The sequence below is a fragment of the Hyla sarda genome, chromosome 3 (assembly GCF_029499605.1).
Source record: "Hyla sarda isolate aHylSar1 chromosome 3, aHylSar1.hap1, whole genome shotgun sequence".
Lineage (NCBI taxonomy): Eukaryota > Metazoa > Chordata > Amphibia > Anura > Hylidae > Hyla > Hyla sarda.
This window is the reverse complement of record NC_079191.1, coordinates 177808733-177823688: the sequence shown is the minus strand read 5'-3', so window position 1 is coordinate 177823688 and position 14956 is coordinate 177808733. Positions and strand designations below refer to the sequence as shown.

Sequence of the window (14956 nt, the reverse complement as noted above, 5' to 3'; positions counted from 1 at the left end):
CCATTCACTGAGGTGACAATTTGAGAATAAATTACACACCAAATACTCAAATTGTTGCCACCACCTAACCAAATTCTGTGCCAGTAGCTACCCATCATCCACACATTGCTTTACAGCAGTTTAAAAGGAATTTGCCAGATAGTTTAACATAGTGTAACTAATTCAAAGCTCTATTTAGAGGTCGAAAGCCCACACAGACATACTTCTAGGTTTGGGAAACTATTGATCCAAGTCATTCAATTGTTTTTAATGATAATATTGCAGAAAAATATAAAGATACTGACCTACCCCCTCAGGTCCCACTGCAGCTTCCATTCTGCTCCTTCGAGTCCCCCGATGCTTGCCTCCTCTGGCACCTTCTGAGATGAGGTCTGAGCAGAACCTGCCCGCTTAGCCAAGCACTAACAGAGATGGGACACTGCTGTGGCCAGTGATTGGCTAAGCAAGCAGTTCCTGCTCCTGACTTTGTCTCAGAAGCAGGCAGAAGAGTCAAGCATAGGGGAATCATAAGGAACTAAATGGGAGTTGCATGGAACAAGGGGGTATCTGGTATTTTTTCTTTGACCAGATCCAGTAATACGATTATTATTTTAACACTCCCCTTTAACTCTCGAAAGAGAGGGGGCTCTCGGTAACCCTATTGGTATTACAAATTGAATTGCAATGTCAGATGGGGGTCTTTAGGCCTGCTATCATCCTACCTCTGTTGCACCCTACTGGGGAAGGTAATGAAATAGTGTAAAAATGACATTACACCTCTGTACATTAGTATTGTATAGAGTTATATTGGTGAGAAATTATGTATTAAAAAGCGATCAAAAAGTCATATGTACCAATAAAAACTGCAGCTTAACTTTTTAAAGCCAATTTTTAAGGAGATGATACTGAGATGCTTAAGGTCCTTGCCACACCTCTCAGCCCCTCTTTGCTTGATGTACAGGGCTCTTGACATTCAGTCAGCGAGGGGCTTCAAGGAGGTGTGTAAGGTTGATTGACAGGTACTCCTTTTGAGTTTTTACACCATAACTTCTATCTAATGGTGGTTGCAACAAATAGAGTGGACGGATTCCCTTTAACCCCTTAATGACAAAGGACGTGTATACACGTCCTTGTGCTGTTATCGGGGTATGACGCGGGCTCCCGACACAAGCCTGGCCATGCCGGCGCTCAGCTGGTTCTTGTAGCTGAGGACCAGCGTTAATAGCCGACATACAGCGATCGTCACGGGCGGCTATTAACCCTTTAGATCGCCACTGTCAAAGCTGACAGTGGCATCTAAAGGAACCGGTAAATGCTCCCTGGTGGTCCACTGCTGAGGTAGCCGGAGAGCTTACCTCTCCTTCCGTGCTGGCTGCGGCACTGAGAATGATAAAGCCTGGCAGGACCAGGCCTTATCAATCGAGCGCAGAGCACACAGATCAATGTGGTTCTATGAAAAAACATTGATCTGTTTGAGGAATCTAATGATTCCTCCTAAGTCAGTTTAAAAAAAGTTTTAATCACCCCTCTTTTCCCAAATTCCATATAAAAAAATATGAAAACAAAAAATAACAATAAAAATAAACCTATGTGGTATCGCCTTGTGCGTACATGTCCGAACTATAAAATTATAATGTTAATTAAACCGCAAGGTCAATGGCGTTTACATTAAAAAAAAAAAATACAGAAGTCCAAGATTGCGTATTTTTGGTCACTTGGTATACTGTAAAAAAAAAAAAAAAAAAAGTATAAAAAAACGATCAAAAAGTCCCTTCAAAACAAAAATGATACCGATTAAAACTTAAGATCATGGCGCAAAAAATGAGCCCTCGTACTGCCCTGTATATGGAAAAATTATATAAGTTATAGGGGTCGGAAGAGGAAATTTCAAACCTAATTTCCGTGCATAAAGTTACATTTTTTTTAACAGAAGTAAAACATGATCAAACCTATATAAGCTGGGTATCATTTTAATCATATGGACCTACAGAATAAAGATTTGGTGTGATTTTTACCGAAAAATGCGCTGCATAGAATTGAGAGCCCCCAAAAGTTACAAAATGCCAAATTTTTTTTTCAATTTAGCACCACAAATCTTTTTTTCCTGATTTGGACGTAGATTCTGTGGTAATGTGGTGCACCGCTGCGGTGAATGGTGGGACCAGGGGTGTTGTGGTGAGAGTGATGGGATCAGATGATATTAACCCCTATGGGTTTGTGATACCAGTGTGGTTTTCGGGTTCCGGGACACCACACTCCCGGATTCTCCGCTATCCCACCGGCTAGTAGTGAATAAAGAGTCTACGACCAGTTAGGGGTAAACGGAGGCTTTACTGAATAGAGGACATGTGTAATTATCTTCACAGCTAAGGCCAGAATTCCCAGAGAGGTGGCCAGTACCCAGAGGACCTCGCAGCTTGCTGGACCAATACTTGTAATAAACTTGACTTTGACTTGTAATTTGACTTGACTAGTTGTAGTGACAGCAGACATAGACTTACTGGAGAGTTATAGCTTTGTGGTACTCCAGATGCTGAACATCCCTGGTAGCTGCTTCAGCAAAGACTTGTTCTCTGCAGCAGGTGGTAAAGCTAAGAGAGCTAATTAAAGATGGTCACCCCTTTATATAATGGGGGGCTGGACTATAGCCCATTGGTCAAGCTGTGGGTCATAGGTTAAAACTGGTGCTCTCTGGGGAGTACATGTTACAACCAGAGGTTCTTGAGACCTCCAAAGGTCCTGTATACTATCTAGACATAAGGATCCTGTCTATGCTCTTATAGGTACATACACCACATTTATTAAACCAACAGGAGAACAAGGGGAGTCCCTGCAGGGGAGCCCCTAGGCCACTGAGGGATTCAACTTGACAGGGCCTACAGGTAGTAAAGGAACGTGTACCTGTATCGGGACATCACAGTAAAATTATTGATGTCCTTATAAAGTAAAATTGGTGGTGCAAAAAACAAGCCCTCATGAATTTTTAGGTGGAAAATTGAAAGCGTTATGATTGTTAGAAGGTGAGGAGGATGAAACGAAAGTGAAAAAAAAACACCTGTGGTCCTTAAGGGGTTAAAATAGTAAAGCCTAACAAAAATTATATATATTTTTTATTGCTTCAACCCCTTACCGACGCAGGACGTAAATGTACGTCCTGGTGGGGTGGTACTTAAAGGGGTATTCCAGGAAAAAACTTTTTTTTTTTATATATCAACTGGCTCCAGAAAGTTAAACAGATTTGTAAATTTCTTCTATTAAAAAATCTTAATCCTTTCAGTACTTATGAGCTTCTGAAGTTAAGGTTGTTCTTTTCTGTCTGAGTAATCTCTGATGACACGTGTCTTGCGAAACGCCCAGTTTAGAAGCAAATTCCCATAGCAAACCTCTTCTAAACTGGGCGGTTCCAGAGACACGTGTCATCAGAGATTACTTAGACAGAAAAGAACAACCTAAACTTCAGAAGCTCATAATTTAACTTTCAGTACTGAAAGGATTAAGATTTTTTAATAGAAGAAATTTACAAATCTGTTTAACTTTCTGGAGCCAGTTGATAGATATATACATATATCTTATAACTTATAGAAGTTATATATAAATTTATATATATAAATTGTACAACTTGAAAACTAAACCTTGCAAAATTGCGGTTTTCTTTTCAATTTCCCCACACAAATTAGTTTTTTATATATATAACGTTTTTTCCTGGATAACCCCCTTTAAGGCACCAGGATGTACATTTACGTCTTGTACGTGACCGCGAGCATCAGGGTGGTGCTCTCGTCATGCACAGCAGGTCCTGACTGCTATCAGCAGCCAGGGACCCGCCAGGAATAGTGGACATCAGCGATCACGCTGATGTCCGCCATTAACCCCTCAGATGCCATGATCAATACAGATCACGGCATCTGCGGCAGTGCGGCCAGAAATATGGATGATCGGATCGCTCGCAGCACTGCCACCGGCATCTGATCATCCAACAATGTGAAAAATCCCCTCCCCCAATTAAAATGTTAATTGTCCCTTTTCCCATTTTATCCCCAAAAAGTGAAAAAAAAAAAAAAAATTAAAAAAAAAAAAAAATTTACATTTGGTATCGCCCCGGACGGTGAACGACGTTAATGTAAAAAAAAAAAAAAAATTATAAATTGCTGCTTTTTTGTCACCTCATATTAAAAAAATATATAATTTATAAAAAATGTATTAAGTTTTATACGTGCAAATGTGATATCAATAAAAAGTACAGATCACTGCGCAAAAAATGAGCCCTCATACTGCTGCTTATACGGAAAAATGAAAGTTATAAGTCGTCAAAATAGAGGGATTTTAAATTTACTAATCTGGTTAAATTTTTTTTTTTTTTTTTTTTTTTTAGCGGTACAATAATAGAAAAGTGTCCCTTTTACCGTAAATTGTACAGCTTGAAAACTAAACCTTGCAAAATTGCGGTTTTCTTTTCAATTTCCCCACACAAATTAGTTTTTTCCCTCCACGACGGCACCCATGAGTTTATCTCCTCCTCCTGATTGGGACAGGAAAAAACACTGAGAGGTTAAATTCCCCACCCCTTTCTGTCCACACCAGTGTTTTTTCCTGTCCCTGTCAGGGAAGGAGCTGAAAGGTGCAGGGGATTTCTGACTCTCCTGCATGAAGAAATTAAGGTCCTTACCGGGGCCTTGCGGACTCTGGTGTGAGCATAGCACACACCCTGTCTTTTTCTCCCCGTGGTTCGGTCCTCTCTGTAGGTCCGCTCCGGGAGCATGGAGGTGGAGGGATACCGGGGGAGCACCGTATAGTGTACGGGTCTCTGTACGGTCTCCTCCAGCGGGCTCTGCCTTCAGCGAGGAGCTTCTAGTTATTTTTCTTCCGGCTCTTCCGGCCGGGGATGCTGGCGTCTGACGTCACTTCCGGCTGCGCTCGGGCGGGGAATTTGAATCTGGAGACCGGCTTTTTTCTTATAAGAAGCCCCTCTCCCAGATGGAAGCTGCTCTGATTCCAGCGTTGGAAGATACAAGGCTGCATCATGAGCTCACCTGCAAAGGTTCCAGATCCTCCAGTGATCCCAGGATCCGTGAGTACTGAGGGCCTATGGGTTCGCCCTGGCCTATCTTTATTGCATGGTGTTTTATCCTTCTCTTCCTTGTATTTGCAGGGAGACAAGGATTCTGCAGGTTCTTCGGTTTAACCGAAAAAATCAAAACCTAAGAAATGTGTTATTTGTTATAAGGAGTTTCCTGAATCTGCTTCTTAACTTCTTTGTAAATCATGTATTGCATCAGTAGTAAAAGATGACTCTCCAACTCTTATGCAAGAAATTAAATCCATGATTCATTCAGAGATACTCCGCATTGGCCTCTTTTACACCTGTTACCCCTGTGGCTCCTACTACTTTGGTTAATGCCTCAGCTGTAAAAAAAAAAAAGACTAAAATGGTGACTTTTTCGGATTCTGAAGAAAGTGTATCTTCAGAATTGGAAGAAGGAGAATTTGTGGAAAATCCTCATGAAGAGGAAGATTCCTCTTTGAAAAAATTCTTGTTTAATTCTGATGATATAGAATCCTTAATTAAGTCTGTCTGTACTACCTTGAATTTAGAGGAAGTTCAGGAGACTGTCTATCCAGGATGACATTTTTGGAGGCCTAGGAGACAGGAAACCCTGTACTTTCCCTGTTCATACAAATTTGCATAAAATTATTAAAGATGAATGGGCTAAGCCAGAAAAGAATGCCTTTATTCCTAGGGGTCTAAAAAGGCATTATCCCTTTGATGTTACAGAGTCTACCACCTGGGACACAATACCATTAATAGATATCACGGTTGCTTAAGTTGCAAAGCGTACCTCTCTGCCTTTCGAGGATGCTACACAACTTAAAGATCCAATGGATAGAAAGTCAGAGAGTTTGCTTAAAAGATCCTGGGAGGCTGCTTCCTCACTGTTAAGGCCTAGTATAGCCTCTACCTCTGTAGCCAGGACTTTAGGAGTTTGGTTAGACCAGTTGGAATACCACCTCCAGTCTGATACCCCATAAGGACCAGATTTTGGAATCCTTACCTCTGCTTAAGATGGCATCTAATTTTTTATCAGATGCCTCTGCAGAATCGGTAAAACTTGCTTCTCGTACTGCTGTTTTGTCCAATACCACTAGGCGTGTACTGTGGTTAAAATCTTGGTCGGGAGACATGACTTCAAAAAGTAAACTCTGCTCCCTTCCTTTTCATGGAAAATTTTAGTTTGGTCCAGATTTTGATTCTATTCTGGAAAAAGCAGCAGACAATAAAAAAGGATTGCCCTTAGATAAGGTCCAACCTAAAAAGTCTCCTTTTCGTCTTTTTTCCCAGTTAGACCATTCCTTCAGAGGAGGTAAAGGGAAAACAGGACGTTGGTCTTACAAGAAGGGCGGTAGGGGTAGGAATATCTTTACTAACCCCGGTCAGTCCTCTTCCAACCCTAAGCAATGACGCCAGGCCAGTGGGGGCAAGGCTTTCCCATTTTGCCCCGGTTTGGGAGTCACAAATTCCCAATCCCTGGATATTAGAGATCGAGTTGTCATCACCTCCCCCTCCAATGTATGTTGTTACTCAGCATAGTGGAAAAAAAAAAAGAAATTGGTTCTCAAGGGTATTCGGGACCTTCTCTCCATGGGTGCTATCCAGGAGGTTCCTTTCCTTCAGAGGGGCCTAGGTCATTATTCTTCCCTGTTTTTGGTTTCCAAACCAAACGGTAAGTTCCGTACAATTATAAACCTGAAACCCCTGAAAATTTGTGGTTTACAAAAAATTCAAGATGGAAACTGTGAAGTCTGCAGTTCAGTTAATAAAGGAGGGGGCGGTGATGGCGACTATCGATCTTCGCGATGCATATTACCACATTTCCATCCATTCAAATTCCCAAAAATATTTGAGATTTGCCATCCAGTGGTTGTCCGGGGTCCGCCACTTTGTTTGTTTGTCTCCCATTCGGCCTGTCATCTGCGCCTCAAATTTTCACCAAAGTCTTAGCAGAGGTGGTTGCCCTTCTCAGGAAGGAGTCTATTCTAATTATCCCTTATCTAGACAACATACTGATAGTGGCGGACTCAGTTCCTCAACTGGAACTTCATTTACAGAGAGCTATATTTGTTCTCCAGAAGTTGGGTTGGATCCTAAATCTAGACAAATCAGATCTTATTCCCAGTCAGAGGAAATATTTCCTAGGTACCCTTATGGATTCAAGGATCCAGACCTCCTTTCTTCCAGATTCCAAAAGGGTATTACTGCAGGCATTAGTCTCCAGGTTTCTAAGCCTCCATTCCTGTACAATCAGGACAGCAATGTCCACTCTAGGTCATATGACAACATGCATCCAATCAGTAGCTTGGGCTCAGTTCCACTCCAGGCTTCTACTAAAGTGGATCCTAGCCATTTGGGACAAGTCTCAGAAATCTTTAGACAGAAGAGTGATAATTCCCACTCAAGTAAAAACCCATCTAAGATGGTGGACGTTCAAGAAGAATTTAAAGAAGGGAGTAAGTTGGTTTCAATCAAACCAGTTACTCATAACAACGGATGCCAGTGCAGAAGGATGGGGTGCTCACTCAGTCTCGAGTAGTCCAAGGGAAATGGGATCCTCAGACAGCAAGAAAATCTTCCAACTTCAGTGAGCTACTGGCAATATGGATGACACTCCAAGAGTTAGAGGAGATCTGCAAAAATCGCCATATCCTCATTTACTCGGACAACATGACGGCAGTGGCCTTTATAAGGCGTCAGGGAGGTCCAAGGTACACAGCTCTCCAGTCAATTTTGCATCAAGTATTTTCTTGGGCAGAAAACAAGGTGCTTTCTATCTCAGCAGTCCATCTCAAAGGGGTCTGGAACTTGGAGGCGAACTTCATGAGCAGACACATATTAGACCAAGGGGAATGGTCTCTAGCTCCGTGGGCATTCAGGATGATTACGGAGAGATGGGGGGATCCTCAAATAGATCTGTTTGCAACCAAGAGAAATCACATGGTGGATCTATTCTATTCCCTAAAACCAAGGGATTCTCCGCTAGCAGTAGATGCATTAGCTCAGAATTGGACATTCACTATGGGATACGCATTTCCTCCCCTGCCGCTAATATCTCGGGTCCTTCAGAAGCTAATGAACTATCATTGCATTCTAATCCTAGTAGCTCCATACTGGCCAAAGAGGAGCTGGTTCTCTCTATTAAAGACTCTGGCTGTAGAGGATCCCATCTGTCTTCCTCTTCAAAAGGATCTGCTGTCCCAGGCACAATCCTTTCATCGTCAGACCAAAAACCTCAGCTTGACAGCTTGGAAATTGAAAAGTCCATTCAGCTGAAAGAAGGTTTCTCTGAAAAGGTAGTAAATACTCTTCTATCTAGCCGTAAAGACACTACCTCTAGAATCGATACAAAATCCTGGAAGAAATTTATCTCTTGGTGTGGGGATTCTTTTTCTATCAACACTCCGGTGATTCCTAAAATTCTAGACTTCCTTCAGCAGGGATTTTATTTAGGTCTTTCCCCTAGTACCCTCAAAGTACAGGTTTCTGCTCTCAGTGCTCTCTATCATGTAAAATTGGTTGATAACATGTGTATTTCAAGGTTTATTAAAGCGTCCAGTAGACTCAGGCCTAAGACTTTAAATATCTGTCCTAAGTGGGATTTAAATACAGTTCTAGCGGCTCTTCCTTTTGGATCCCTTTGAGCCTCTGGTTCCTATTTCTGAAAAATGTTTGACTCTCAAAACTATATTTTTAATCGCCATCACTACAGCTAGGAGAGTAGGTGAAATTCATGCTCTTTCTATCCGAGAGCCTTATATCAGAATTTTGGATGACAAAATAATTTTTAAGCTTGATCCTAACTTCCTCCCTAAAGTTGTCTCTACCTTTCATAGATCACAGGATATTGTGGTTCCATCCTTCTGTTCAGATCCCAAAAATGACTTAGAAAAATCATGTAGTCTATTGGATGTTAGAAGAGCTGTCCTCATCTACATTAAAAGAACTAGTCAGTGGAGGAAGGATGACAATCTGTTTATTCAGTTTGCTGGCCCTAATAGAGGCAAGAAAGCCTCTAGGAGTTCTATAGCCACATGGACTAAGACCGCAATTTTAGAGTTTTGCAACAGCCGGAGGCACACAGGTTGGAAAACACTGAGTTAGGAAACAGACAGTGTTTCCCAACCAGTGTGCCTCCAGTTGTTGTAAAATTACAACTCCCAGCATGCCCGGAGAGCCAAAGGGCATGCTGGGAGCTGTAGTTTTGCAACATCTGGAAGTTCACAGTTTGGAGACCACTATACAGTGGTCTTCAAACTGTAGCCCTCCAGATGTTGCAAAACTACAACTCCCAGCATGCCCACAGAGCCTTTGACTATCTGTGTATGCTAGTTGTGGTTGCTGCATTCTGCTGCCGCCGCCGATCCTCCCCGCCGCTGGTCCTCCTGCTGTATGCTGCTGGTAACTACAGCCGCAATCTTTGCCCGCTCAGCCCGGACTTCCAGAGCGTGCAGAGCAGGGATCTCAACTTTGACCTTTCTCTGACAGCTCCAATCATCCCTATTTTCCAGGCTATCTGGTCACCAGAGACCCGATCATCCCGGAAAAGCCGTGATTCGCTGGTCAGAATTTACCGACTAATCACGGCGAATGCCGACAAGGGGGGGGGGGGGGTAGGTCTCGGGACCCCAGGGCGATATACCGGCCTGGCTGCTGATAGATATCAGCAGTCATCCCATTCAGATCACAGCGTCCGGAGACGCGGGGGTCAAGGAACGCAGCACCGTATATACGGCACTGCGCAAAGTGACACTTTGCAGTGCCGTTCATTTATGGCACTCGTCGTTAAGGGTTTATGCACACTACACAATTTGAGACTCTGAGGGAGACCGGCGCATGTCTGTAGATGGCAGTACATTTCACTCTGTGTTCCGCCAAAAGAATAAACAAGTCCATTTTTTGGGACAGATTAATTTAAGTGACTAAAAGCTCTGCTGCTGATATTGTGCTGTGTGCAGCTGAATCCCATTCATTGACAGCAACCGTATTCTGCTGCATCAGAATTTCCAAGCAGAATTCTGCTGTGAGATTCCGTAGTGTGCATGGACACTTATGAGGATCTGACCTCTTTTTCTCAGGTACAGGGGAAATACAACCCTCTGTCACTGCGAAGCTGAGCTGTTTTTAGAGTCCCCGCAGAAATGTGGCACCTGGTGGTGATCTGATTGCTAAAACTGAAGCAGGGATGCCTTATTGGTCTTCCTGAGCTGCATACACAGCAACTACTGTATATAAAGAAATTGGGAAGGGTGATGGTAATAGACAGCTGGACTCTCCAGAGAGATTGCAGGGACTAACAGGAACATCCTCTCATAGTTACTTGATGATTTTAGTTGTGCATCAGTTCGCAGATTGGGAGAAAAGCAGCTGTTGGTTCCTGCTGCACAGAGAAAGAAATCTATAGGTGCTTCTGCCAGAGATGGTGCGATCATCCAACGACATGCTTTAGGGACCAGTTAGAATCACACAGCTGTCAATTGTAGGAAACAAAACCTGTTCTCCAGGGGTTTATATCAGGGGCTTTATTTTTCTGTGTCTGTTTAAATTATAATGTGTTTTCCCTTCTTGTCTTGGTTATAACACTTCTTAGCAGAATAGCTACTTTACCTTGTTTTGTTTCTATACAGGCTAGAAAGACTGTGGTTTGAGGAGGTGAAGGAGCGAGGAGGAGATGAAGCTTCTCTTAGGGGTGTTGTGTGGAGATTCTGTCGCACTAGGCTGATCATCTCCATCATGTGCCTGATGCTCACTCAACTGGCTGGCTTCATTGGTCCAGTAAGTAGTTTCCACCCTGTTTCATGTGCCCAGAGGTAATATCTTTAGAATTTTTTTTTTTTAATTCTGTCCCCTCTTTGCCCTTAGTTTAGATCTGCAGAATTAATACCTGTTTTTTTTTTTATCTATATTTTTATTTTATTTTTTTGACGGAGAGTGTAGTGACCTTTGGCAAATAAAACAAATTGCTGAACCAGGATCCCAGCTATATATATATATATATATATATAGCACTAGCAAATGTGGCTATGACTTGGCTAATGTATATTTTACTTAATATATAGAAGCAGTGTTTTTTCTGTTAAACCATCAGTGGGTGCTACATGCCTCACTATGTTCCACAGTGTTTGTAAAAGCATGTATTCAGCCAGCAATAGCATCCTGTTCTCTCCATTGCAACTTACTGCTAATTTTTCATAAGGTGTATAGCAATTTTACTGCTTTTAGTACTAAATTTCAGTGTGCAGTTTAAAGATGAAGGTGTAATGTATAGGTAAGTACATATGGGGCACTGTTAAAATTTCAATTATTTTTTTTATTGAACTTTACTGCTTGCCCTTGATCTCTGATAGCATCAATTTGTTCTATTTTTTTATGAGGATACAATTGCTTTGATATGCAGAGTCTAAAGGTGTAGGTGTCCTGTTAATCTAGAATCCTCAAAGCCTAACAAAACAAACTTCATTAAGAAGAGCTTCTGTCATTGTTATACTACATAGGTGATGGGTGCTCCACGTAAAATTACTTGTGTCTTCATTTTCAGACCTTTTCTAGAGATGCTAGGATTTAGAAAAGAGCTAATCTATATTAGTTTTGTGTTGGTCGTTATGAATTGTATTGGATCTTGTGTGGATTTAGTTAAATTTTTTGGCTCTGATGATCTGCATGGTTTTGTGCAAAATTTTTATTTTTAATTTCAGAACGAACTGCTTTCCTGTTTTTAGGAAGCAAACTATGTTAAACCTTGTTAACTATTCTAGTCAGTAGGAACAAAGGCGTCACTTGGTGACTGTTACTCTTACAGCTGTTATGTATGGACTCTGTATTTAACTATAGGCATCCATATCTATTTATATAAAACATTTTTTAAGCCATTTTAGAGAGTTTTTTTTTTTTTTTTTTTTAGCTGTATTTTTTTTCCATGGTCTAATATGGAAGCATGCAATTTTCTTCCTGTTAGGGAATACTTTTGGTACAAGACTTTCCTTCCTAAGGTTAAATATTGTTTGAAAACATGCTTTAAAGGCCAAACTAGATAAAACTCTGCACTTATTTTGAGATCTGGGATGTGAATTTTATAGTTCTAAATAACTATCCCCCTGAAATTTCACATTTTAGAGTTAGAAGAATATTGGATTGTGCAGTAGGAGTACATTTGGTTTTACATGTTCTTTCTCTTTAATCCAGCCTCTCCTGTTTGCCATGTGAGACGCTGGACTGATGGTTGGGTGGGAGAGGGATCATTACTAACTTAACCTCTGTAGTGGAACCAATGACAGAAGCTATTCTTTAGAATTTCCAGGGTGGCAGTTCTGCGGCCAGATTCAGCCAGGCAAGCTGGGCAGAAACACACGCAGTGCAAGATTAAGGTAAGGTCTTATTTATTCCACGGGAATGCTTACAACCACAAGAAGCTTAAGCCTATGGTAACATTTAATCTGCAAAGATTCTCCCATTAACTCTTAACAGTGCTTTCATTATTTGCTTCCCATTCTACATTTGTTTTTAGTTTAGTTTTTTTTTTGTTTAGTTTTTTTCCACCTTATAAAAAAAAATTGATAATTGTTAATGCTGATCACTTTTATTATTCTTTTTGTAATTTAATACCAAAAATACTGCTTTTTCTTGAGCGTCTTCCTGGCGTCGGGAGGTGCACACACCTCCTACAGTGCCTCTGCAAGGCTCTCTAGAAGCAGGTCTTTAGTTATTTTCCTGTATCTGTGTTCTTTTATTTTTTTTTATTTTTTTTCTTGTATGTATCCAGTGTCTTATAAGTAGACTGATTCATTATTCAGTGCCAAAATGTTGCACAAGCAGATACCCCAGTGTTCCATTTCCAAACAAGCAGCCTTATGTGCAGTATCTCCAACTTTCCAAGTGCTGCCTTACCCTTATACAATTATGAGCTGAAAGTGATCCCCAACAGGGCTGATTTGGGGAAACCACAAGGACATGGACTCATCGGACTCCTCCTGTAATAACAGGAAAAGCAGGCTGGGTAATGCATAACCTTGAGTTCCTTCATACCTTCCGATGGCATATGCGCTCAAAGCTTCTCATAATCTGTGCCAGCCACATGCCAACTGATTGATTGGCTCAGCTTTAAAGACTGTTGTACAAGGACTAGAAGAGACTCAAAAGATTCCAGCCCTCCGATAACCGTTCTGATCTTTTGTTGAATCTTTGTGTTTCATCTTGATATAATTCCTTTTTGTCATCTTGACGATTTAATTATTGGATACAGCTCAAGAAAATGATGAATAGGAGTTTTTTTTTCTTTTTTCGTTATGCTTTCCAGAACCAGTTGGAATGGATTGGTAGAATATTGAGAGATGTATATCACCCACTTGCTCTCTTGTTTTTTGTTTCTGAATTGTATGTGATTCTGTTAATACAGAAGTGCTTGTTGGAATCTGTTTGGTGAAATACAACCCCACACCTTTTAATAAAATTTTGTTTTTCCCCCTAAGTTCATAGTTTATTTATCCGTAATAGTTAATTGTTCATTTGTTGGCAATGTAGCTTTTATAGTAGTGTAAATCAATGAATTTATTTAGAGATAAAGAAAATTACTAATAGGAAAGAGCATTAAGAAAGAGTCGGCTGGAATATGAACCATTCAGAGCTTTTGGTAGTGTGGAAGACTTTACTGGTTGCCTGGGTAAGCGTAAAGTGTCCAGAGTACACAATTGACTTGACTTGTAACAATGTGCTTGTATTTTTTTTTTTTTCTATAATATTAAACTGCTGATATTTATTTTCAGGAATTTATTGCCAAAATTGTCCTTCTCTTCCCCGTACAACTGTAGGTACAAAATTGTTCCTTTTTATCCAATGCGCACGTTGAAAACAATTTATTAAGTATTTGCATTAAGATTTATTTTGTTTTACTTTTCTTTTACTTTTTTTATTTTTATGCCTCAGTTTTTTGTTTAAACTAGTGTTATATTGATCTTGTACTATTCATAAAGTAAGTTTTATGTTAAGTTAGAATGCTTAATTACAACTCATTGCCATTACTTCATTACTTCAAGGAAGGCGTATGTGTAACTTTACAGTTAAGCTGTTTTTTATCCCTACTGTTCACTGTCACGAAAGGTTACATACTTGCCTCCAGCTTCATTGTTTAGGTTAGGTCTTTTAAAAGCCACTGGCAGTATTCTAACTTAGCATGAAGCTTGGTCAAATAGTTATGAAAATTGTATAAGACTCCTCATGCCCCTTTGCCTCTCTCCCTGTAGGCGTTCGTAGTGAAAAGCCTCTTGGAATATACCCAGCAGAGTGATACAGACCTTCAATACAGCTTCTTGTTAGTGTTTGGGCTACTGATGACAGAGTTTGTCAGATCTTGGTCCCTGGCACTTACATGGGCTTTAAATTACCGAACTGGTTCCCGTCTTCGAGGAGCGATACTAACCATGGCCTTCAAGAAGATTCTAAAGCTTAAGAATATAAAAGAAAAATCACTGGGAGAGGTGTGTATTTATTGTATTTGGCTCTGTTTATATTTTTTTGTGTGCATTCTGTACTGGCTAGTTATATTAAAGCTTTTTTTTATGGGCATGTTGACAGATTTTGGTGCTGATTTTTGGGTTTTCCAGCACAGCTTCCATAGATTTCAGTGGGAACTGGAAGTAGTACTCTGCAGAAAGAGTGACATGTCACTACTTGAAAAACTGTGGTGTGTGTATTTTTTTTTTCTTTTCTTTTCATATCTCCCATTGTGAGATTATTTTTTAAAGGAAAAACAATGCTTTTTATTTTTTTATATATATATATATATATATATATATATATATATATATATATATATATATATACATATATATATATATATATATATATATATATATATATATAATATATATATATTTTTTTTTTGGTGTGGAAATCTGTATGGCTTTCCTGTCAAAAACAAGTACCTTTTTTCATGTG

The 14956-nt window shown here is 40.3% G+C and overlaps 1 protein-coding gene across 6 annotated transcripts in view; it reads left to right on the top strand.

The window, feature by feature from the left end:
- The window catches only part of ABCC5 (ATP binding cassette subfamily C member 5), a 169487-nt gene that overhangs the window by 59150 nt on the left and 95381 nt on the right, over positions 1-14956 (top strand). For 5 of the 6 annotated variants that reach the window (XR_008891201.1, XM_056565597.1, XM_056565595.1 and 2 more), the window contains 2 exons: positions 10654-10801; positions 14263-14496. Coding sequence is in view for 5 of the 6 variants with exons in the window: in XM_056565597.1 (XP_056421572.1) it covers positions 10654-10801; positions 14263-14496 (382 nt within the window). In the remaining variant the exon portion in view is untranslated. Of the gene's footprint in view, positions 1-10653; positions 10802-10838; positions 13831-14262; positions 14497-14956 lie in introns of those variants that run through there. The other variant, XM_056565599.1, reaches the window with a different exon arrangement.